The 26835-nt window shown below is 41.0% G+C and overlaps 1 protein-coding gene across 5 annotated transcripts in view; it reads right to left on the reverse strand.

The window, feature by feature from the left end:
- Positions 1-959: 959 nt before the first annotated feature.
- Positions 960-26835, reverse strand: part of zgc:77784 (uncharacterized protein LOC402947 homolog) — a 75052-nt gene continuing 49176 nt past the window's right edge. For 2 of the 5 annotated variants that reach the window (XM_050070416.1, XM_050070434.1), the window contains 17 exons: positions 24248-24329; positions 23869-24037; positions 20543-20709; positions 20109-20230; positions 19655-19871; positions 17585-17703; positions 14237-14414; positions 12429-12647; positions 10138-10180; positions 9916-10052; positions 9534-9821; positions 6859-6997; positions 5287-5618; positions 4953-5069; positions 2719-2898; positions 2293-2414; positions 960-1577 (listed from right to left, as the gene is read on the reverse strand). In XM_050070416.1, coding sequence (XP_049926373.1) covers positions 1566-1577; positions 2293-2414; positions 2719-2898; positions 4953-5069; positions 5287-5618; positions 6859-6997; positions 9534-9821; positions 9916-10052; positions 10138-10180; positions 12429-12647; positions 14237-14414; positions 17585-17703; positions 19655-19871; positions 20109-20230; positions 20543-20709; positions 23869-24037; positions 24248-24329 — 2643 coding nt within the window. In that variant the 3' untranslated portion in view covers positions 960-1565. The other 3 variants (XM_050070424.1, XM_050070442.1, XM_050070452.1) reach the window with 3 other exon arrangements.

Genomic DNA, 26835 nt, shown 5'->3' on the forward strand with positions numbered 1-26835 from the left:
AAATGACCACAGAGAGACAAAAATGACCACAAACAGATTCAAAATGACCACAAAGAGACAAAAAAATGACGCAAAATAGCTAAAGAGGGACACAACATGCCCACAGAGAGACAAAAATGACCACAAAGAGACAAATAAATGACGCAAAATAGCTGACGAGGGACACAAAATGACCACAGAAAGACAAATAAATGACGCAAAATAGCTGACGAGGGACACAAAATGACCACAGAGAGACAAAAATGACCACAAAGAGACAAATAAATGACGCAAAATAGCTGGAGGGACACAAAATGACCACAGAAAGACAAATAAGTGACGCAAAATAGTTGACGAGGGACACAAAATGACCACAGAGACAAAAAAATGACGCAAAATAGCTGGAGGGACACAAAATGACCACAAAGAGACACAAAATGACCACATAGAGATTCAAAATAGCCGAGGAGGGACACAAAATGACTACAGAGAGACAAAAAATGACCATCAACAGTTAGAAAACAACAACACACTCAAAATAATAACTTGAAGATGCAAAATGACCACAGAGACACAAAATGACCACAAAGAGATGCAAAATAGCTGAAGAGGGACACAAAATGACCACAAAGAGACAAAAATGACCACAAAGAGACAAAAAAAAGATGGAAGGCAACTACAAAATGATGCAAAACAACAGAAAGTGGCTAAAAAATTGTAACATCTGTGTGCCCTGCTCCAATGAAAGAGAGGTGGTGGGACCTTCTGCATGTCTGTAACGAGTGGCCTATCGTCTCAGGGCAACCTAGCGTCTCTACCAAATTTCTTCTTTATAGTGTTTAAGATATTCCAGTCTGGACCAAAGTGCTGAACCAACCAGTGCAGGACAGCCTACAGCCATGCCCCTAGCATGGCTTGAATGCTTCTGCAGTCCTTCCCTGATATTCAGTAACAGTAACACACACACGCTTTTTTTTTGTAATAAATGTTTTATTGGTCAGTTTAAAAATCTTGACAGAGCTAACACACTGGTGATCTACAGGGATACCACAGTACACAGTCACACAGAGATGAGAGATAAAAACAATTACACACACAAACACTACAACATGCACTGACACACACACCCACACTCACACACCCACATGATGATTTATTAACACATTTTCTGCCTCATGTCTTCTCCAGTCTTTCGTCAAACTCACACATTATCATGGTTTCATGGTCAGGAGTAAACAGAAGATACATTCATTTATCTGCTGTACAATAATGTCATAGTTAACTTTCCATTGCCTAAAAATACCATTTTTTTTTTTTAAAGATCCATTTTTAGTATTACATCTTATCACATCTTTAAAAAATTGCAAAGATGTCTATTTACACGGGATAAAGGTGAGGGAGATCACAAAAAAATAAATATGAAATCATTAAGATAAAACAAAAATGAAAAGGCAGATGGCAAGCCTTGATGCTTTCCCTTTAGTCTTCAGTTTTTTCATGATACCATGGCAACAGATTAATGGTTTGCAAAGACGGGAGATCAGGGAGGAAAAAGGAGGATGTCATGTCATGTAATCGGCGTCTGTCTACATGAGGTTCTGAAAACAAACACAACACAGAGAGCAATGAGACGGTGCAGAAGTCTGAGAGTAACATTTAAATACACGTTACCAGACACATGGAGGTTACTGAACAACATGGTCGATACTGAATGTCATATTTAAGAGGGGTTTTTTTCTGTTTCATTTTTATAAATTCATAAACACATAACATGATCAAACACTTTTGATTAAGAGTCACTTAATCTGATTTTTTGTTCTTAAATTGTGAGTAAGAGGGACATTTCATTCATTGAAATACAAATAATCATAAGTTTCGATGTAAATGTTCAAAATAAAACTGCTGAAAATACAAAAAGGCAAAATATCCAAAAAAAAGTTTTTGGCTGAGGTGGAAAAGTAAGTTAATGAAGCGTTTGACTTAAAATACAAAAGCCAGATGTTAGTGGTTTTTTTGTGCAGTGGGAAAGGAGCTTCATTCATATGTACATGCAAGGAAACGTGGGGAGTTTTTAACAGCACTCCAAATGATATTGCAGATCCCCATTTTGTATCAGTAGATTGTTGGAGAGTTTTTCGAGTCACTATGTTAGAGAACTTCTTTCGGCCCTTGCCCAACACCCATGGGAAACTTCTACAACTCACTGTCTCAAGGAATCTGACAAGCCCTCAGTTTACTGTTGAACTGACTGTGACCCACAGCATGCAGACTGCAGTGTCTGTTTAGCAGTTTGTGCAGCAAGTCTAGACATACCTCATCTCTCCTCCGCCCAGCAGTGGAGGGTCTTGAAAGGACTCCTCCACCCAGGGACCCGTAGCCTGACATCTGGACCTGGGGCAGGAAGCTGGACTGCCCATATGGGATTACATTCTCATCTGTGGATGACAAACAAATCACTCCAAGTTACAGCTGTATTTATATAGGTTAAACCCTAAGTGATGGCGCAGACTCTGCTATTAAAAGCAGAGCTCTGGGTAAGTGTGCATACACTGGTGCCAGTTGGGTATTTCTAAGCTCAAAGGGATTTGTATGAAGGATCTAAATGATATTAATACAAATCTATGTGGCTTCCAGCTGTTGAAGCAAGATGGCTGTTGGTACAGAAATTGTTCTTTTATCATCTGTTGTTGACAGATAGAAAATGACGCGACAGAGGTGAGTATCACATATTGCACTTACCCTGTGATAACCACTTTGTAGTTCCTTTCCTCTGGGGTGAGAAATGTTCTCCCCTCTTCTGAAGAGTGGGCGAGTCGCTCCCCTCTTTTCTTTCAGCGTCTGTTCGGCTGCGGCTCAAAACGTCAGCCAAGAGCTGCAGGGAGTCATCTGCAGGAGGAGGGGCTGGTGGAGGGGGAAGTTCTGCATATGATTGATCAGCGCTGATTAATAAACTACAGACAGACATGATGCTTTAAAGGAACAGTTCAACTTTTTAGAAATACATTTATTTGCTTTCCTGCCAAGAGTTAGATGAGAACATTGATACCACCTTTATGTCTCTGCGTTAAATATGACGTTACAGCCAGCAGTTGATTATCTTAGCTTGACATAAGGCCTGGAAACAGGGAGAAACAGCTAGCCTGGTGCTGTCCAAAGGTAACAAAACCAACTTCAAGAATCTCTCAAGCTCTAAATAACATTCTGAACTATATCTGTTTATTACGTACAAAAGACGCAGATTGAAAATGACAACTGGACATTTTACTGGGGGTTATGTACCAAAAGTATTTCATTTATTTTTGTTTTACCTTAATTTAACCAGATGCATCAATTGAAAACCAATTCTCATTTACAATAACAAACTCGCCAAGAGGCAGCGACAGGAGGCAAGCTGATACAAGACATAGAAGCATAGATGCAGCTCGTGCAATAAATTAACGATTGGCTAAGTGGTACCCAGAGAACTCTGCTGTTGTTACTTTGCAATGTACAAATGTATTTCTCTGTTGTTACTTTCATAGTTATGTCCTTTTGTTGTTGGTAACTACTGTCATTTTTTTTGCTCACTTAAAGAATTAATATTCCTATTATTACTATTCCTCTGGTCATCAGTCAGTTGAATGCGCTGTCAGTCGTCGTTGCGGCTTCTGACAGCTGTCAACGAGCTCTCAAACTGTCATCTGTTTGCGGCTTAGTTAATGTGAGGTATCTTGTGCTGCACAGAGGATTTCAGGTCCAATTAGCCAGAGAGGCATGCTGGATTCTACACTGCAAAGTATAGAAAATCCTGGTATTTTTGGCATACTGCATTTAACGTACTCTGTATTGAGACAGCACTACATCTTTTTCATATTAAATAGTATGGATGTGTGGGCTCTGGAACACACAACAGAATGAGTGACAGCCAAAAGAGGTACGGACTTCAGGGCGATTGCCATAAAATAAATTTGCTAGAAAGTAATTGCATTTACCGTTGGAGATATTATGTAGTGAGTAGAGATAAACAGGGTTTTATCAATGACAGTTTTATGAATGAACTGATACCAATGGATATGCTGTCCGGTACGGAGTGATGGCCAGCTGACTAGAGAATATAGGTAACACTAATTTGTGTTGAAAGGGGCTCTGCTGTCAAAGCTAACAGCACTACGGTGGATGATTTTTGGAGGCAAACCTGCATTAAGTTGCCATTATCCAGGATTTGGAGAAGTGTCATCTTAACCAAGGTGTGCTTTTCAGAGTGGGTGAAAAATGCTTTATAGTTAGTAGTCCTTGGCCGTGACCAGTTGCCAAGCAACCGGTGAAGACTCCAGGATGTTTCTGGTCCTGGCCAAGAAAGAGTGTGGCACACAACACCCCTTGAAACTCTTGGTAAGAAAGCAAATAGGCACATTTCCCAAAATGTCGAACTTTTCCTTGAGCATTCTTTGACATTAAAAATACGACTTAGTTAAAATGATTTGACCACAAATAATGCAAGCTGAATTATTTTACATTTAGGTAGTCTACAGCTATGCCTGTCATGCTGAGCTAAATGCTAACACCAGCAAGCTAAAATGCTCACGATTACAATGCTAACATGCAGGTACAATGTTTACCATGTTAACCATCACAGCTTAGCGTGTTGGCATACTAATATTTCCTGATTAGTACTAATCACAAAGTACAGCTGGGGCTGATGGGACATAAAGCAAATTTTAACTTGACTTAACTAGATGGAAAGTTAAGGGATGACCAAAGTCAGTACAATTTAGCCTTAGTGGGACATGGTTGCATGTACTAAATTAAATGGCAGTCCATCTGATGACTGTTGAGATATTTCAGTCAGAACCAAAGTGGTGGACTACCAGACTGACATTGCAATCCATAAAGCCATGCTGCTAGTGCTCAAATCTTAAGAATGGAAATGTTCCTGTTTCTTTTTCCCCCAAACCAAAGCTGAAGTTAGATGTGTTACAAACAATGTGTCATACCTGCTTGGTTGTGTAGCTCTCGCCTGAGCTGTCCATCCTTGGGTGTCTTCTTCTTACTCCTGGATCTGTGTGCCTGGGCTGCGGGGCTCGACTCGGCAGCGGGAGCAGGAGATTGTCCTGACAAGAAAGCACACTGATGTCAACCTCAGGAAACTTAGAGGAAACCAAAGAACACTGAGCTGCACTTTGAATAAATGTGACACGAGTTCCACGTACAAATACTTTCTGCTGGGTAACATCATAAATTAAATTATACATGACACTGTGTGGTTGTGGCCGCCTCTCGGGAAGTCACTTCCAAAGATGTGAGGCTTTAAACTGGATATGAACCGACCTTTTCCGAGGCTTTCCCCCTTGAAATCTTCTGCCCATTGGCTGGTGTGGTACACCTCGCCGGCCACGCGGACTTTGGTGCTGGTAAACAGATCTGGGTTGGACTGGGAGACCTGGGAACCTGACTGCTGACGCGCCAAGAGGTCAAAGTGCTGAAGCCGTGGACTTTCGCCGGGCTTGTGAGTGTCTCGCTTGGAGGAAGACATCAGTGTTGCTGCGCAGGACAGCTCATCTGGTTTGCAGGGCAGGCTGGAGAGTTCCTCCCTGGAAGCGTCCATCAGGTAGGTTCTGGCTGGCAGCGGAGGACACCAGTTGTCATCTTCCTCCTCAGAGCTGGAGGACGGACAGTGAGTAACAGCAGCATGAGTGTATGTGTCTCAGAGGGGGGGGAAAAACTGAGCAAGAGACTGTAAGTAAAACAAGTTCATAGCCATGCTAGCAGCTATGTGAACACAAACAAGTTCATAGCCATGCTAGCAGCTATGTGAACACAGAGGTGCTTCGCGCTAAATGCTAATGTGAACATTAGTTAATTAAGCGTATTAGCATGGCAACATTTGCTAATTAGCACTAATCACCATAGACCATTTAAAAGAAGTGGATGTAGCCATCGTGATGTCACCATTTGGTTTGAGGAACCTTAAGGAACAGTGTTAGGCTTTGAAGTCAATCTGACATAGTTGCCAAACTGCCAAACTCCATCTTGTGATGCCACTGGGCCCAAAAAGACCTTTTCACGTAGACTTACATTGTGAAGGGGAGACGTCTGTAAATCACTGGATACATTTAATATCACAGATATTACTACTACTATTGTTATTTGATTCTTTTGGTCCAGTAACCATTCGAAAGTCTAAATCAGTGTTAGGGATGTGAGTGTCTGTACCTAATTTTATGGCAATGTCAAATTTTAGTCAGGACCAAAGTGGTGGACAGATAATCCATCACTTCTATTCACAGAGACATACAATACTACTATATATAAGAAAATACATACATAGGTAAAGAAATAATAGTTAAAAACGAATCTATTTCCAAGTTCGTTTGAAAATGGAAATGCATGTAGAGTCAGAGAGAACCACCTCAGTGATTTGTGTTGTCACTTCACCGCCGTCAGGGCTAATTTAATGATGGACGTGTCATTGAAAACGGAAAGTACTAATCCAGACTGTCAGATGGTGGCTAATGTCATTACAAAAGACACGGCACAGTCAGAACAGCCCTCCGATCCCACCCCGTTATGTCCGCAATCTAATCTGTCAGAACTAGTTAGAGGAGACGCTCCCCTCTGAATCCCCACAGCTCAATCTACTCACTGCCTGCAGACACAACTGTTGTTAATTCGAAAACTCCCCAGACTCCAAACTTCACTCAAGTTTTGTTTGACAGCCTTGGCAGAGTTACAGGGCAGGTTTGATATCCATCTGCCTTAACTCTCTCTGTCATGTAGGTAAAGTCAGAGGCCTTGATGCTATAAATAAACTCAGTATTAGTACAAAGAGCAATTGTGTTCTTACAAGAGGGAAAAAGGGTGCCTTGATGTACAAGTTAAATGAGTCTAAATAAGTCTCACCTGTGTTGCTCTTCTTCTTTGTCGGTCTTCGTGTGACCTTTGTCTTTGTTGGCAGGAAGAGGAAGCGACAGAACATCCACCCAGGTGAGAGGAGCTGACCTGGAAGAGGACCCAGCGGACCTCTGCTTTACCAGTTTGTCTATGAAGATAAAACACGATATGTCATATTGCGTACAAGATTAGTCACTGTGTTTTTAATTATCTCCACCCTGACCCTGTGGTTGTAGCCCTGAATATGCTCAACAGGCTTCTCTGCTTTTGAGTGCCTGAAGAACATTTCTTTATGTTGACCAGTGTTTTCATATTTAAGAGCCCCTTAATGTTCCCTTGAACGTCTGCATGTGAAACTGATTGAGCACTTAGCCTCTGCACTCCTTTACATTCTTGTATCCTGCATGTTTCCATGTATATCTTAAAGTTCATTGGTATACAGTCGTACCTCTCAACAACAACAAGGCAATCCAAAGTGCTTTCTATGGGGCATACAAAGGCATTAAGACGAGACTGAAAACTTAATATGAAAAGGCACATAAATAAGATTAGATTGTCAATTACTCTTCTGTAACTGCTACTTTATTGCACTTCATTACATTATTTTAATGAATGAATTTGTCTCACTTATTCCCATGCATACACAACATCATTTTTAATGTTCCTATTGCCAATGCCAAACTGTATGTACTTAGTTTTTTGGTCTTTCTAGAGCAGAGGCATGGTACAATGAGTGGCAGTGTGAAGCTAATGCTGCTTTCAAAAAGGAAGAACCAGGAGCAAGTTGTCTCTGATAATTGTGCAAATTGGCCTTAAAGTATTTCACTGCTGGAGAGATTATCTTTTTTATAAAATTGGGCTGTCTGTGCAAGACTTTCAGAAATGGTGCCAAGTGGCCAGAGAAAATGAGAAAAAGGGCAGTGGCATTTGCTTTTGCTCAAGAGGTAGAAAACCTACAGCTACCAGAATGCACTGCGCTGCACCAGACCAATAAACACTCCTGTTGGTGGGTAATGTAAGACGTTGCAGACGTTTTTCCACAGGGAACAATATGGAAGGCAACTCGAAAGAAATGGCTTTAAATTACAATTAATGTGTGAGCTCAAATATGTTCCTGAAGGCATTTTAGGTGAGAAATAGGAAAGACAGTAACAACTTGGTTTACAGTTGATGAGCACAAGAGATTGAGAGAGAAGGGGGCGGGTCTCTCAACCCAATTCTATACATGACTTCAACGCAACGTCACTCAATGCCGTCACAACGGCCACGCCCCCTTTTAGGTGAAAGTTTTGAACTCGACCCGGGAGAGACGCTAGTCGCAGCTAGGAGTTCATAATGCCGAAAAGTTGCTGCGTTGTTCACTGCACAACAAACAATAATAAAAAACAAAACAAAACAAAAAAAAAACAGAATTGCTTTCCTCCCGGATAGAGTGAAGAATGTTGGAAAGAAGAAATCTGTGGTCACTACACCTACGTCTGTAGCAGGCACTTCATCACAGGTTAGCTGGCTAACGTTAGCTAGCTAGCTAATTTCAGTTGATCTCAACAATAACATGAGATATTCAAAGCCAAGAAGTTAATTCTAATGAATTTTAAGTCATGAATCGACAGGACATGAATTGAATGAATGAATTGACAGGGTCATTCATCCACACAGAGGTTGGCAGCTGAAAAGGGCACACACCTCCTATCATTTTCACTTTCTCGTCGTACCGAAGGCGATCAGGACCTCTTAAACTCTCTCCGTAGCATGTAGCCTGACTGGCCATTTCATCTGAGGGGGAAAGACTCAACTGATTTGTTTTTATTTACACTTTATGTGTGTGAAGAGCTCTGCCGCCAGTCAAAATCCCATGTTTCTATCACCTATGACGTCACCGGCGCGCGACCCGTTGTAGTCCCGTTGAAGTCATGTATACTCTTTGTGGAAGTATGGTCTGTAGTTCAAGCAATGACATTTTGATCCAAGTTAAGAGATGAGCAGTGAGATCTGGGTGACAGCGGGAAGTTTACCACAATTAATTTACATGTACTACTCACATTGTTGCGATACAAAGCTTTCCACCTGCATTATTTAGATGTGTCTGCACTTTTCTAGCATTTCCATTTTTTTTTTATTGTGCAAAAAATCCATATTTCATTTTTCATTTGTGGCGTTTGATGTGAAGTGTACATTGTATTTCTATTTATCATTAAAAGAAGATGCAAGACAGGAAGCATGCTTTATCCATTTGAAATCAAGCCTACATCTAACAACACTGTTGAAGGTGCCGCGCCACAACCTGCCTCTTATTTGAGCTGCGCCATTTAAATTTACACCATGGTCACAATCTGTTTGGCAGACATAAAAGCTGTGTCTCAACATGCATCAAACACTAAAACCACTGCTCAAAATCATTGTGCATAGTGTCATTATCTGCAGGTAACCATGGCAACAATACTCAAAAGCTTCATGCCACATTACACATAAGGCCCAGATGAAACTAAGTTGGCCAAAACTGATTATAAACTTGAAATATGGATACAAAGACGCAAACACAGAGTTTGGATTTCCTTTGTAAAGTCGCCATTACATAAGAAATGCAATTACACATTCACACTGTATCAGATCAGCTGAGATGTTATCACACGTTTCACTGTTTTTTTAAATTAACATGGATCATAGAGGAAGAAAGCCCTCACCGTTGCTTTTCTTGGTGTACTGGAGCTTGGCATATTCAGACCCAGACTGACCAGACTGGATGGTCCACTGGTCCAGGTCTCGCTCCAGACCCGCAAGGCCAACGTTTGACAGTACTGGGTTGCTGCTGTACGGGTCCGGACCCTGGTTGTATGATGTACTGGAGTAGGTGTCGTAGTACGCCAGCAGGTCGTCCTCAGCGGCTGTGTTGATGGTGCTGTAGATGGGACTGTCGTTTGACGCCGTGCTGTGTTTCTCTGACTGGTTCTGGTAGTTCATGATGCCGACTGCTGAGCAGCGAAAGTTCATTAACAATTAAAATGATATATTAAGTATTCAGAAGTGAGTCATCAAACCAAACAGTCACAGTGAGAGAGCTCTTACTGTTATAATATCTGTCTGAGTCCAGTTTGCCAGAGCAGCAGTTGACAGAGTCTTTGCTGCTGTGAGTGAGGTTCGGAGTGGGCCAAGAGTCGGCCAGCCAGGGGTAGTTCCCCATATTGGATCCTAACAAGCCAGGCCTGGGAAGAGAGGTGAGATTATGTCAATGCTTTGCTCATCAAATACACAAACATTATCTGAATCAAATCATAATCTTCAGTTTACCCTCCATTGATGATTCCAGATCCTTCACTGTGAGCAAAGCCAACTGGAAGAAGAAAAAGCTCTCAGTTACTCAGTTACAGCAGAAAAGATAAAGTTTTTGTCTTTCCAAAGACACGATGGCAACAGTAACTAGGAGCCTGGTGAATGGCAACTGTAAAATATCATATTGTGGATCTAAATTTGATCAGTGCGCTTTTTCCATAAAGGGCTGTCAACTCTGGAACACTTTGCCAACTGGAATTTGGTAAATTAATTCAAGATATAAAAGCCTTTAACACAAAGGTTATGTGCTGGATAAAGGCAAATCAGAGCTGTATGCATTTTTAACCAACTGTAAAATAAATGGTGTATTGCTATATGTTGTATGTGTGTTAGCATATGGTGGTATGTGTACTGTGAGGGGCTGCCAAAATAACGCATTAATTTTGATTAATTTATCACAGAGAAAATAACAGGTCGGACAAATGAACACTGATTAATCATCAATCAGCCCTTTGACCCGGTGCATTACTGAAGGCCAAAGTGACGCTGCTTGGCCCAGTGAATGGAACATTTACATTTAAAAAATGCCCAGATGGAACTGTTGACAGGTGCACTGTTCTCTGCAATTTCTGTAGTAAGAAATTTTCGTACCATCGAAGTACTTTAAGGCTGAAATATCACCTCAACGCGAAGCGCGTGAATGCAGAGATCCAAGCTAGCACAGCCTCTTATGCTAGTGCTAGCAGCCAGCCTCGTCAAGCCACACTTGACCAGGCGTTCAGACGTAAACTGAGTAAGTCTACCTGTGACCAACTAACTAGCTCAAAATAGAATGCAATGGACTACAGACCAGATTTGGTGGTAGAGGATAGGGGGGACAATTATGTCCAAAATCCAGCAGCTTTACTACGACACATCTGCCAAAATCCAGTTGAATTGAATTCATTTTTCAAATACTATCACAGCAAAAATTGATGTAAACAATTAATTTAGATTAATCCCTCACAGAGCATGTAATTATTAAATTCATTTTTTCAATCGCTTGAAAGCCCTAATACTGTGTGATGTGTATTTATTGTATTTTCATATTCATGATATATTGTGTTTTGTTTTAAAACCGAAAGCTGTTTATATTAATTACACTGTACAGGTAAAAGCCCGCCTAGGGAAAAGAGTTGCAAACTACCAGCTGCTACAAACTCTCTGTGCAGCACATCAGTTTCATGCTCTGTACTGGACCTATGTTAAATGCATCGCCCTCATCGAATAAATAAATACATTCAAATTCATAACACGAAAGTTTAACTGGAGCATGAATACATTTGGAAATGAATCATGTTCCATTCCTATAAAACTAAAGGTTATACAGCACAGGGTTTAAGAGTGCAGATTTGAATCGATATGTCATGAAGATATACTGTTAACCTACACAGACACATCTTTATACATTACGCCTGCAATCCATAAAAATGCAAATGTTTTTTAAGGAATCGATGAAGCTGTTTTTTTGCCTGTATCTCGAGTCTGTGGCATCTAAATAAACAAGATGCTAATAAACTCCATACTAAAATGTGAAGCAAAATAATCTTTAGTCATTAGTATGGCAATAATAGTCACTGTGAAATATTTACGGAGAAATCAAATTGCTTTTTGTTAAAGCTTTGGGCTGTCCATTGAGTATTTATGAACATGGACGAATATCTCTCAAAGTCAGAAAACAACTGATGTGTTTATGTGCTTACGTGCCAAAGGGCATAAAAATCTAAAATAAACTGCATACAGTAGTTACTGTTTATGCTTCAGTGTGTCTTTGGTGTTTTCCTTTACTCCTGCCATAAAGACTGCCCAGTGGGGATAAATACATTTTAATTAACTGAATATGCAGTGCCAGTGAACACAAACTAAAATTGAAAACATTCATCAGTGCGGGAGATATCCCCGGCGGTCTATTAGGAACTTGTCACTTAAAATCTGACAGTTTGCTGTACAACAACTGAAGGCTTTCTCCTCCGTGACTTCCCCTTTTCATGGACAAGAGATTTATAATGAATAAGATGTGACAGAGTGCATCTGAAGGTGTCGGAAAACCATTCTGGGTCATGTCACTGTAGCCTTTCCCGCTTTTTACAGTTCATTCCATAAGGGGAAATCTTCCTGACATCGAAAAAATCTAACGCCGCTGCAAATCTCCACAAATGTCAAATTCCAAAAATTCAATTTACTGATATTTTACAATTAATACTTTGAACACCCAACACCTGTCATGATGCTGAAACCTAGTTAAGATGAGATAAGCTTTTTCCACTTACCTGCCGGTGTGTATGCGAAGGAGGTGGTGTAATGTCCCAGCTGCTTCCTCCTGCGGTGTCGACAGTACAGCCAACCACTGAAGCCCATCAGCACCAACCATGCAGCCACACCCAGCCCTGCGATGAAGGCCGGCTGGCGGATGACGCCTGTGATCTGCTCTGATATGCTGAGGTTACCGCCTTTCTTTTTAGGCGTTGACGTGTTGTCCAATGGAGGAGCTGAAAGAGAAGTAGCAAAGTTAGGGACAAAGTAGAGAGCTGTTGGCATCTTTATTGTGTAAAGGCACATTTCTTAGTGTTTTTTTTTCCTTCCTGTTTCATCTACGTCATGTAAATGATCCAGTGTCAGTTTTGAGAAATACACTTATTTGTTTTCTTGTCAAGAGTAAGATGAGAAGCCTGATGCCACTCTAAGGTCTGTTAAGGCCCAGTCGCAACAAACTGACATCAAAGAGCTAGTAGGGAGGAAGGCAGACTGTTTTGTCACCTCACGACACCTGTGTTTTGGCCAAAAAGTTGCACTTAAACACACCACTAACGGCCAATTAGCAGGTACGTTTTGTGCCTGAGTGAGAGGAGAGAAACCGCAAGACTGACAGGAAGGATTCAAGACTCTAGTTAGCTAATTAGCACATTAAAAACACAACACAGTGTTAAAAGAACAAAATATATTTACAAATAATTAAGAACCACTTCTGCTCAAGAGCTCATTGGCAAGAAAAAATAATCTTACCTAAGATAACAACTTTGTTTCAAATTCACACCCGCCCATTTAATTTGTTTGTTTACTTTCCTCACTTCCGTTTCTCTCATCGTCCACAGAACTGAGCTGCCAATCAGAGTGATTCCATTCACTAACAGGCTCTGCTGGTTCTGACACCGATTCAATATGCTGAATCAGCCGAAAAACATCCAACAAGGGCTGACTACTGCCAGCCGTCAGCTGGGTGTGTCAGGGCCCGTAGTTCAATTTGAAGCTGCCATTCAACTTAGCTTAGCATAAAGACTGGAAACAGAGGGAAACAGCTAGCCTGACTCTTTCCAAAGTAACAAAATATACCTGTAAAACCTCAACAAGACGTTATGGGGCACTAGACTTGTGGCACATAACCCTCACTAAAGTCAAACTTGTTTTTACAATTGTGTTGTAGTATGGGTTAAACAAACAAAATGCAATGTGTTGATTACTGAGCTTTAGAGGCGCTGGATGGGGAATTTTGTTACCTCTGGACAAAGCCAAGCTAGCTGCTTCCTGCTGTTTCCAGGCTCTATGCTAGGCTAAGATAACCAGCTGCTGGCTGTGGCTTCATATTTACTGTACGGACATGAAAGTGGTATCAGTCCTCTCATCTAACTCTCGGCAGGAGATTGAATAAGTGTGTTTCTAGTCCTCCCAGTAACTGCAGCAGATGGTAAAGAGAAGAGGAAAGAGATCTCAGAAAACCCCAAATACAACACACCTCCTCTGGGCTACAACTTGTCTGGATAACTGGCTGTGGATCTGTGAAGACGTTTTATTTTGAAAAGAGAGCTCAGATAAAGAAGAGATTTGTTGCAAACTTGTGTTTGTTAGTCACTAAATGCTAAATGTATTTATGACAGTTTAAATAAACTTCTCTACTTCACTATGAATTCCACTTAAGATTTTCACACTCAGAGCTTCAATGTTGATGATGACTCTTTGGTAAGGTCATTCACACAGTATAATTAACTATACAGATTTTATTTGTGGTGAACTGAGCCTGCTAAGAGCGCATCTTGCTCGTATTTCCTTATCTGTTGTGGCTGCAACAGTTTGATTGACTCACTGAGGAGCAGGCTGACAGGTGGGCTCTGAGCGCCCACACCCAGACTGGTGACAGCAGCCACCATCACAGTGTAGCGGACGTCAGGCAGCAGGCCCGTCAGCAAGATGGACAGAACGGCCCCATCCACTGTTCGGTTTATCTGGGTCTCCTGCTCCATGCTGCTACCCAGACACCAGACCTGACAGACACCAGACACAGAGGGTTAATGTTTGAATCATGTAAACACATGAAGACATTCATTTATCCTGCACAGCCTGTGACAAGACGGGGCCTGTTATAATAAGACAGACTTCAGATAAAAAGCTGCTTTTCATTTTTTGACACTGAAGCTTTATCTGGTAGTTCGCAGTGGAGAATGACTGCAGAGATACAGCAGAGATGAAAGAGAAAAGGATGTCAATGCAATGACAGTTAAAAGCCAGATTTAAAATCCTGATGTTACAAATGTACGTGCCCTGCTTTATGTGTTCGACGTCGTACTCTCCCATGAAAATTCATGCAAGTTGGATTTATGAGAAATGTAACATGTAAGAAATCTTCAGATTTCTTCTGTAAAAGTAACATCACAATTACAAAATACTCTTTTGTAAGTAAAAGTCCTGCTTTAATATTTTTTGACCAGAATTGTACTTGCATCAACACGACTCTATGTAACTCAATACTGAAAAGCAGTTCCAGTTGAGAACCTGTTTCAAATTGTCCGATCTATAGGAATCATATGCGTCCAAGCTTAACAGTTGCTTTTATCAATGTCGGCACAGTTTTCTGACAGTTGCGCATTGCAAAAATAATGACATCAGAAACAGAAAAAATAACGGAGAGAAAGACACGGTCCAAAGGGTGGCTTCATTACACAAAGAAAGATGACAACAGTGCTGCTGTCTGCAAAATGACTGTTACAAGTCATTGTAAGCGATATGCTGAAACATTTCGTCTACACAACATGAGCTTTACTTCCAGGAATGCCATATATATGACATTACATACAAGCGTTGTTGCTTCACAACCAAGCAGCATGTTCACTGCTGACGGTAAATATCCTATTTCAGGTTTAGTGGATTTTTTCTTTGACTAAGAAACCTAAGTGAACTGAAAATGAAAACAAGTGCTGTACAAATATTCTCACAATTCATCTCATTACACTGCGTCCAGACTCAGAGTAGGCCTAATTTGTTTCCCACACAGAAAATTGATCAGGAATCAATAAAAAATCAAACCAATAAACATCAAACCGAATTGATAACGTCATTGCTTTCAATAAAATCTTATCAATTCCCATCCCTAGTTACTGTTACAGGACAATCAGCATCATCAGTCAACTGACTCAGTGATTTTTGTCATACAGCAGTATCTATCCAAAGTTTACTAATGTTTGTTCAGTCAGAAACACTCTTGTCATAGATTTAACCATTTATTGCAACAAATGAAAATACAGTTATGTTTAGCGCTAAGGGCTCTGCTCTCAGGATGCTCCCTGGATTAGATAAGAAGCATGCAATGCCAAAACAGGGAGAAAACACCCCGGGTATCAGTGAGTGGGCCCAAGCAAGACATTAAATACCATTTTGACCTTGGAGCCATGTTTGGACTCTGAATAAGAAAAGCAGAGGAGGCGGCAGCAGCAGCAGCAGTAGTGTGTCAGCATTGGTGGTTACCTCTTTGGTCAAAAGCTTCACAGTTTCACTTTAAACATACAAAATCAACAGTAAAATGTACTTTAAGTCTCAGAATAAAAGTGCTTGTGCAGACTAAGAAGCATTTTAATGTTGCAGCTGGTCGATATGGAGCTAGTTTTAACTACTACATACACTCTTGGCCAATTCAATCAACATCAATGGATCACACTTTATTAAATGAGCATACTGTTTGTTTTTTAGCTAAAAACTTTATCTGCACTTGCCAAATATTGCTATTAATAAATGTACGCAATATTTGCCTCAGTGTGAGTTGAGTCAGGAACACTTTAACCAAAGAAAACTTTATTTCTATTTGCAGCATTATATTTGGCAATATGGCTCTGTCCTGGGGCCCCTCTGCTTTTCCTTGGGCCAATGCAGAAAGCCTTTTTCATGCGCCTACGTGGAAAGCCTGAGGCAGAGAGAGCAGCAGCAAAGACCACCCCCAGGGAACAGAACGGAGCCAGCATCAATGACAAACAGAAATGACATTGATAAGTCAGACACAGCATTAAAAGAAGGAGCTGGGGTGGAGGCGGTTTACAGAGGAAACAGCAACCGTAAGGCAGGCCAGAGCAGTTTAAATAGGGCGCCCTGAATGAATTGGTTGCATGGAAAGGAATCTGTGATCTATCAAATGACTCTGCTCCATCAGTTGATTGGGCAGTTTGAGATCAACCGATGTAGCTGTGATGTGAGCGGAGCTCTACATCGTGTCCTGCCTGAACTAACGCTATGCTCAATTGCTATGCTCCCGTATGATCTGCAAAATGTACAACAAATCAACCTTTTATTAATAAACTTTTTGTGAAGTTTTTTTCTATGTGACAGGGACAATGCACAGCTCCTTAGCTGTTGGAGAGTTAGCTATAAGCTAATGTACAAAACGTTAGCAGGTACCGCTACGTTTCCTGGGCAGGAGACAGAGAGTACATCTATATTTAGACAATAATAAATAAAAAATGTCTCCTGTAACAGCACCATGCCAATTCAACATGTAATTTTTAACATTTAAGCAATGAGGAGGCTTGTACAAAACACTCTGTGCCATGTTCAGCAAATTGAATGTTTAAGGGGATTAAGTGTGATCCCTGCCTTCAGCTGATGAGCCTCCACACACAAAAGGATCTGATATTTCATGATCAGACTTGTGCAGCTTTCTCACTAACTTTCTACATGAAGGCACAGATGGGAAGAATAAATCAAAACAATAGAACTGCGTGTCCCTTTTTTTCTTTGCCTGGAATAACAGCCTGATGATTAGTAATCAGTGTTGTGCTCATACTAAGAGACAGATAATCAGAACTCAGTGTTTTTTCATGGAGCAAACAGATGACAGGGACAGTCAGTGTTCAATCTGATGAGTCTCTTTCAGCGGCAGCGGCACATGTACTGGCAGCAGATAAGAGGCATGAGTAATTACTAATTGTTAATTAAAATCAGTGTTTTTCATAATAAGTATCTAAACAACAAATTGGACAACACCGAGTAATGACTGTGTAAATATATCATGGATTAAAACAACTGTTTCTTCCACTTTTTTTTTGAAGCCTTCGTCTGCGTCAGCAATTGACGGGTTTAAAAGCAGAAATAGCGATCAGCGAAAGAGACAGACAGTCAGGTGTTGTCTCAGGAGTCGGATGGAGTCATACGCTGATAGCTGTATTCTTACCTTGTACTCTCGAATGATGCCGCTCTGAGTATTGTGAGGTGGAGGCTCCCAAGACACACTGATACTAGAGCTGTTGGTGAGCTGAACCACTGATACAGCCTGTGGAGCTGCACTTAGAACTGCAGACAGAGATAAGGAGGAAAAATTATATTTCTATTACTATTAACTGATATCATTGTTATGGCAACGCTGGGTTTTACAGGTTAGTATTTCCCTAATAATGTCCGAGAGGTTGCCTTGAAAGAACTATTTAATTTTGTACTATTATTCAGGAAAATAGGAGAGTCCTTGAAAGAAAGGTTCAGTTAAAATCCAATTAAATATTCATTCATTATTTATCATTGGAAATGTTATTCTCAATATATGTCACGTTTTGCATGTTCAGCCGACCTGCTGTGCACTGATTCTCCCAATTATGCTTGGAAATGAACAAAATTGAAGTGTAACAATGAAACACTTTCTTTGTGTTACTTCACAAATCTCATAGTTGGCTCAAGAAAACATTTTGGAAATTAATAAGAACCTATTATGGACAATGTTTCACCTGCCTGTGATAGGTGTCAGCAATCTCCTGCAGACCTTAAACAGATGTTTTGGCTTTGTCCATCCCTACATAATTTATTGGACGGAGATTTTTAATACCATATTAGAGATAACTAATGCTCTCAGCGGATTGTTTGAGGTACTCCCCTCATTGCCTTCTCTCTTTGCATCCAAAAAAGATGCCTTAGCTTTAATCATCACACTGGCTAGAAGAGTAATAATGCCCAATTGTTAATGAATAGTAATAATTAATAGAGTCTCATAACCACTTGATAAGAGGCCTCTTTCCGTTTTTTTGACTGGAAACAATCCAACTTTAATTATGTGGTTCCTCCAATAAATTTGGAAAAATATGGGGTCCATTTTTTCCGATTCGTTAAGAAGATAAATTTCCCACTCATTCCTTACTGAAGCAACTTTGTGGTTCAGACAGGTTTCATGAATGTTTGTTGCAGCATGGGTGATATGCTGCTTTACTGACTACTCATGTACGGTACGGACTCAGTTTACTATTAGCTGACTGATGGTTTGTTTGTTTTTTATTTTGGTAAATGGACCTGCATTTGTATAGCGCTTTTCTAGTCATCCAACCACTTGAAGTGCTTTTTACACTACAAGTCACATTCACCCATTCACACACACATTCATACACACATTCATACACTGGTGGCCGAGGCTACCATACAAGGTGCCACCTGCTACTCAGTTTTTAACACACTCACACACCAATGGAAGCATCGGGAGCAGTTTGGGGTTCAATATTTTGCTCAAGGATACCTCGACATGCAGACTGGAGGAGCTGGGGATCGAACCCCTGATCTTCCGATTGGTGGACAACCTGCGCTACCTCTGAGCCACAGCCCTCTTTATTTTTATGGTTGTGTTGTTTCAATTTTCTTAATCTTTGGAAGCTGTTTGGGGGTTTAGCAATATGTCAGCTGTCACTTTTTATAATATCTCTGTATGAAGAGAATATAGGCCCTACACCTTTTTAAATTTTTATAAGAGCTCTGATGATGCAATTGTATGTTCATGTAAAACCCAATAAAACAACAACAACAAAAACAAAATAACACACAAGAACCTGTTAGGAAATTAAGGGTTATAAACTAGAGCGTTACCTACTTTAAACCAGTGTTCCCAACAGGTGGTTCGCGGTCCACTCTGAAAGGACCGCAAGTGACTCGCAAGAGTGGAACACACTTTATTTTTAAGTACGTTGAATTTCTGGCACAGAGCTTTTATTTTGAAGTGCTGTCTCCTGCTGTGGAGTGAATGACTAATGCACAGCTACTTGACAGAGACAGCAAACTCGCTTGACAACATGGCAGAACGCAAGTATGACGCTGAATATATTATTAACTGTGCGGACCTTGTACTAATGACTAAGGATGAATCTGGACCCTGTGGCTGGACCAGTTGGGAACCACTGCTTTAAACTAAACATTTCAGGACAATAACATCAGCTGTTTCTCTAGTAATTTCAGTTCTATGCTTTTGACGTTGTTATTGATGAGCATTTCTTACCCTCCTCAGGTGTACGCAGCAGAACCATGAGGCTGTCGTGTCCCTGTAATTCGTTGAAGTAAGGACGTATTTTGACCTCATACTCTGTATTGCTGTGCAGATCTACCAAGATGACGCTGTGGTCAGATGTGGCCTCCACATCCTGGACCAACCAGGAGCTGCCAATAGTCCGGTAAAATACACGATAGCCCTGAACGTACCGGGACTGAAGAGCCACCTGAGAAAAGTTATAGAGACACAAATAAATAAATAATTAAAACAGACACAGAGTTTCACATTTACATCGGTGATGAAAGCCAGAACCAGCTGTGTTTGTACTATAAGTTAATCTGTTGGTGTCACGTAATGTTTGGAGGAGTTTTTGAAGTTAATGTTTGGAGATTAGCGTGTCCTCCGCACACTGCAAGCCGACTTTGAAAAGCAGATATTTTCATCAGCCAAGTATTCAACTCACAGTCCAAGAAATCCTGGCACTGGTAGGAGACAGAACCACTGGCTTCTGCAGGTAGACAGACACCTCTCCTAACTCTCTCTGCACCTGTCTGTGGTCCACACCCTGCTCTGAAGGACTCCCATCTGAAACAACAAAGAACTCTATTGAGTCCAGGCCCAGGAAAACAGCTGAATAGCAACTATTCAGCAGAAAAAAAGCAGAGCTTTTTGATGAAGTTCAACATTGCTCAAGGCAGAAAAGCATCACACTGAGAAAGCAATTAGTTTTGAGATTGCAAGTTTTTCTAAACCATGTAGCTCATTATCTTGGTGTCAGCTTCAGTATCTCTAATTTCATTCTCTAAATATATAAACTGAAATCAAAGTAGTACAGTAGGACTCATATTATGCAAGGGTCTAATCAGAAAAAGATGAGCTTTTGCTTATATAACTCACCCTGCGTTCTGACAGGCTCAGAGATCGGGCTGGGGTCACTGAGGCCGTAAGAGTTGACTGCTCGGACGATAAAGAGATAAACAGTGTTGGGAAAGAGTCCCACAACTGTGTGCCTCTCCTGCTTCACGTGGTCCGCCACTGTTTGCCAGGTGCTGCCCACAGATTGGCTGAAGGAAAAGAAATCAATAAAAATATTTACCATCTCCCAAGAACCTGAGATTTACAGAGTGAATTTGATCATTATATTAATGTCAGGACATGAGGGAAAGTAAGATGGTGGTATCACACACGAAGGTCAAGATCTGGAAGAAGTGCCGCACTCAGTGTGAACATTTTCTCACTCCTGTAATCTTGAGAGAGCAGCTCCATTATCGTGTTATCTTGAGATAACAAGGTAATGGGTTTGATTAAAGCCTGATAGCACATGAATGTGGAACAGGCAATGTCAGGGAAAGAGATGTCACTAATTTGACATATCAGATAAATCACATGTAATATGGCAACTGCAGTTAGTTACTTAAATTCTGATTTAATCATCTGTTGCTATCTTGTGACTACGGGAAAACGAAGTGTGATATCTTGGGGTAATGACCAAGCCGCAACCACAAGGGTGGAAAGATGAAGCAAACGCTGAAATGCCAAAAACTGCAGTTCCTCTACTGGCCACTGGAGGGTGGCTCCAGAAGTGAGCCAATCCCCATAGAGAACCCATGATAAAATGCTCAACTTAAGAGAATACAGTTTTGGTCTCTACAGTTAATTTCCCCATTTATGAAAACTGTACATGGGTGAATTTTTATATCCTCCTAAGACTCGAACTTTTGCTTGGTACGCATTTTTCTTTTCTCCTAGTTATTTGGAATAAATAGGACCCAATTAGTACCAAAAACTAAACATTGTCAACAATAATTAAGTCCAAATGTCCCTAATCAACAGTGTCTTAGCTTATTACTGTTGCTAAAATTAGTCACATTTGTATTCAATATCAAACTACAAGCATAATTAATAAGAAATAAACACGTTTCAACCATAAACTGTGATCAGGTTTTGGACCTTGTCCACTTTTGTATTGGGATCAGCTGCAGACTGACTTGACAGAGATGGCTGCCACCTTGTTTTTACATGGGTTAGTGTCTTGTGCAAATGATCTTTCTGCATGTTCACCGACGGAAACCTTGCTAAGACTTCTCTTCCTCTAGATAGCAAAGATTCGTCTTCTCTACGCTCCGCCAGGGTCACTGGATGGGTCATAAAGTGTCCACGAATGAGGCCACAGGTCTAAGTTAAGTAGAATGTAGTATAGGGTCAAGTAAACCCAAAATGTGATGTCCTCATATGAGGACACAAGGTCTCGGGAGGATATAACTCACCCGTTTACATCTAATTAAGGCTTAAAGTTACGCATAATTAAAGGTATGGGTGCTCTGAGTGAGGTGTCCCCTCCGGCTCTTAGTCAGATTCACCCCTCGCTCCTCCACAACTCCATCTTCTTGTCCAAATATGGTCACCTCTGGCTCCAAACGACCAAGCTGGCGAAGGCCGAAATGTCAAACAGCCAAGCTTGCATTTCGTCACCCACCAGTGGGAGCATTAATTAGTCTGGTGCAATGCAGTGCATCCTGGTAGTTGTAGGTTTTCTACCTCTTGAGATGAAAAGATCATCTTTACCACAAAGAATGCTTCTTTAATACTTTAAAAAGTGTTCGTTTATTCTGTACAAAAACTGAAGAGTAAAAATCGGACAGATGTGGTAGTGTTAATCAATCTTCTCATCTAACTCCTGGCAAGAAAGAGAACAAAAGATGTTGAATGATTGGTTTAAATAACCAGTGCAGCGTCAGAAATGCAAAGCAATCTGAAAACAATCAGCTGTTGACACCGCCGTGGCTTTTAACAGCTTCTTGGATCCATGACATTTTGTTCATCTGGAAATCACACGGCTGCTCTCAGCTTGCAGACAGATACAACGACGAGTTTTATTCCTTCTTTTTATTACCAGCAGGTTATAACGATGGCCTCTGAATGGGTCCTGTGGGGATACGACAGCCCGATGCTGTGCAGGGATGGGTTACTGTCAAACAGCGTGAGCACAATTTAACATTTTCCTCAACTCTGTGGAGGGGAAAATGGCGAGGTAATTACAACAAGCAGGCCACAGCGTTTTTCTATCATCAATGTTTCCCAATTCTGCCACCTTTCTCACCAAATGTTCCTCAGAGAAACTGCTTTGCCATTTAAATAGAGTCGTCCAGCTTTTCTTTTTTTCTTTAAAGCTGCATGTGAAAATGGGTTTGGAGTGGAAACAGCGGCTTCTTTTACATAAATCCTCCTTGAAGATTTCTTCTCTTTTAAATTAAAACAGAAATGTAAGTGTTGTTATGTACTGTATACAAGTGGGGATACTATAAGAGGAAAATATTGGCTTGTACTTCTTTCTTTGTTCCCGTTGAAGCCTGAAAACAAACATTTCATAACAATTGGTAGGTGGTGGAGCGTGCAACAGTGAGTGGATCTTCATCATCGGCTCTGCGTGCGAGTCTGCCACACTGAGCCTTCTTCCCACACAGCGCTAACTGGACTTTGTGTGTGTTTGTGTCCGTACACTCGGTCTATACCCTCACTCCTGCTTCTGTAATGAGTGAACTCTCCAACTGGGCAAGCATCCCCTCCTTCCTTTGCCCCGGGACAAGACAGAGCTGCTGAGCTGACCACTGCAGTAATTGTCTTCTCTTTCACTCACTGTCTGTCTCACTAAAGCCTCTGGTTGGTTGTTAGAGCTGCCATGGCTCTCCTCGGGATTGCCACGGCTAAATACTGATGCAGCGAGTGTCACGGTTTTACTTCAGTACGTCACCTAACAGAACTGTCTCTCCCTCAGGCTGAGATGAGTCATTTCAAAACTCTAATGACTCGAAATGAAGAAGACTTTGGTATGTGGGAATAGTCAGAATACAAAATAATACAGAAACAGAGGAGAGCATGGATACAGTCGAAATAGCTACAGATACCAGCATATTACTCCCTGTAAAGCCACACCTTCATCAGATTTTTGAACTATGCAGAGAGCCAGGCTAGCTGTCATCATGCTAAGCTAATGTGCTACCGTAGAGTCATATTTACCAGACAAGTATGAGACTGATATCAATCTCCTCATCTAACTCTCGGCAAGAAAACGAAATACTTTGACATTTTCCCATAACTGCAATCGAGAAAACATCTTTGATGCCTGACATATTTCAATAGATTGGCTCCACATTCTAGTGCCGGTCAGATTAAATTAAAGGTCTTAAAGAACACTAAGGTGTTAGTTAATTGTCGTTGTGTACCTGAAGGCCTCAATGATGTATGAGGTGACAGCGGCCCCGCCTTCATGAGGATTGGACTGCCAGGTGAGGGTGACTGTGTTTTTGGTCACCTCCGTCACCACAGGCTTCTGCGGAGGCCCGGGAAGTTGGATGAACTCAGATGCTCTGGACACAGGAGACACTCCGTCCTCTGTTACACAAACATGAAAACTATTAACACTCTACAATAGATGGACTCTGATGAACATTCTGGCTGAAACGGGAGCGGAGTTCTGCAGACTGCTCTTATGAAGAACATTGGCAGAGCGTGTAGTTTCTTGAGCATGGAGGTGTAGTGTGAGAGTGACAGAGTGTGAAGTGTAACAGAGAGACAGAGAGTGGAGGGTTTTGGTGTGAGTACCTCTGACAGTCAACATCCCACTCCAGCTCGACTCCCCTGTGGCACTGGATACCGCGCACGTGTACATCCCCGAGTCAGTGTCCTGTTGAACGGCAGTTAACATTTGAGACAGACATCCAGAAAACATGGAAAGAGAACAAACGCTGCGAGCAGTTTTTAATTTTTGAAGGATGGTTTGGATCTATTTAGATGACTGAAAGAATGTTTGAAGTAAGAACGTCTGCAGCAAAATCATCGTATTCTCAATGTCTGGCAGTAGTTGAGTACATATTTACTCTGAGTATTGAGATATACTGCATGTCTTTCTCCACTAAACTTATCTTACAGGTGTAGGTGCTAGTAACTTTGCAGATTTATTTTAAAGTAGTATAATGTAGCCACAACATAAACATGTATCTTACGAGTTAATGCATCACAATATAACATAATAATGATAATATAAGCTCATATCATTAAGTAGTCAGAAGGAATGGCTGTCCTTAGTTCACTTTTTTTGGCTCCGCAGGGTAGGTAGTAATCAACAGCAAATATTCGAAGCTTCAGCCCTGTTAGGGCTATTAATTATTAGTTTAGTTTCTGGATGAGGTCCTATCTGCGCACTTTCTGTGGCAAAATTATCAGCATGTGACAATTTTTTATCATGAATAAACAGAGCTACATAAATGCTCATAATTGAAGACTCCGAATCTGAGATAGACAGAAGCAAAGACAGCGGGGCAAGGAAGTGCTGAGAGAATTGATATGCTGCATACACCTTCACAGAGAAATTAGATTTTACCCATTTTAAGTAGTATAAAGAGAAAAAAGTAAAAAATAAATAAATAAATAAATAACAGCAGTGAATTTGAAATTTCTTTGTTACTTTTGAAAAAACAAGAAATGAAATTCTTTGAATCCCAAAATTAAAAACCAAAAACCTTACCAAAAAAATAAATATTTAAATAATCAAACATTCAGGTCCAGTCCTAGTAGAGGGTTCTCCATTTACCAACAGGAAATTAGTCTTTTATTATTTATTTATTATTGGAACCTTTAATTTTAATATAATATAGCATATTTTTGCATGTTCTGCTGACCTGCTACGCACTTCTAAATAACACTCTATCCTACACTATCCTATAATTAGTACCAATTAGCTCCTTCTGCGCTGTGATACAGTTGGCAGGTGTAGTTTGGTAGAAAGAAAATTGTACCCACATGAAACTGCTCACAACAAGCTCTGTGGATTACCTTAAGAAACCAGATCATGATTTCTGGAAGGAGACATTGTTGAGTTTCTTAAATGTATTTTTGATGCTTTGGGCACCACAACCAGAGTGCCATCTAGTTCCATGATACTGGAGAGAAGGCAGATATCTCTATTGCCAATTTCTCCAAAACTCACACTGAAAAAATCCAGACTGATAAATAGCACTACAGCTAAAAGGAAGAATATGATATGATAACGGGGTGAACTGTCCCTTTAAGGGTGATAAAACCTTAGCACTAAGCTGACAGACACCCTAAAGCTCAGCAGAGCAGAAGGGGAAGTGCAGGTGATAATTCTGTGTTTGTTACTGTGAGCGACACCTTTTACATTTCATGTAGGCATTTGATCCAGTGTTAATATCAAATAGCAGCTTTACAGTAAAGGATCTAAATACTTCTTTAGACCACTGGCATGCCTTCATTCTTGAAATCAGATGTATTCCACGCATGTCTAAACTCACTCAGTAGTCTCCACCTCAGCTTCAGTAGCTCTCAAAGCTCCACAGCTACAAACCATGAGGCACCACACCGCGCTCCACTCTACCTGCCCTCCTGTTTACATTATGACCCGTATACGCCTTCATGGTTCACTGCCACTCCTGGTGTTCGCTCCAGCCCTGTCCTGGCTGAGAGCCAGTCTGCTGGAACCATCATCAGACCGTATGAGATCATCTACCGCAGTGTTGACCTCTGGCTGACAGACAGCACAGCGTGTGGGCAGGTGAACTTCTTTAGATGACTTCAACTGCTGCTAAAATATTGATGCCAGGCAGGGGCATCAGCAGGGTAAATATTTTTAGTCCCTCACTCGTCATCTCCATTTCCCCTCTTCTTTTTTTCCCCTTGTCATCCCCTTGATGCCACACTAATGCATCTCTTCTGTTCCATTGAGCACATTGGCATGGCAGATTTCCCCAGCCTCTGTGGTGCACTGGACCAGACCTTAATGCTCCAAGTTTGCTGTGCGCCACAGCCGGAGAAACAGGACGACGGAGGAAGTGAATAAGCACAGTCGGGGCAGGAGATTTAATTAAAAGCCGGTCAGATGATTAATCATCTATCGCCAGTCAATTAATGAAAACGATGCTGCTTTCGCCCCGTCCTGCGTGCACTTGCTGACCTCCAGGTGGGGTTATAGCACAAAGGGGCTGCCAACTGCTCCTCCATCACAGCAGAACACATTAGCATTTACAAACAAGCACCTTCATTAACATTACAATTACACACCGCATGAGCACATAATTGCGCTGGTGAGATATGCACTGCCTTAGAGAGATTGGTCTTTGAAACTCAGTCTCACCTTAATTTTTGGAATGAAAATGGAATTTATAATGGAAAAG

This window comes from Epinephelus moara, chromosome 2, assembly GCF_006386435.1.
Source record: "Epinephelus moara isolate mb chromosome 2, YSFRI_EMoa_1.0, whole genome shotgun sequence".
Classification (NCBI taxonomy): domain Eukaryota; kingdom Metazoa; phylum Chordata; class Actinopteri; order Perciformes; family Serranidae; genus Epinephelus; species Epinephelus moara.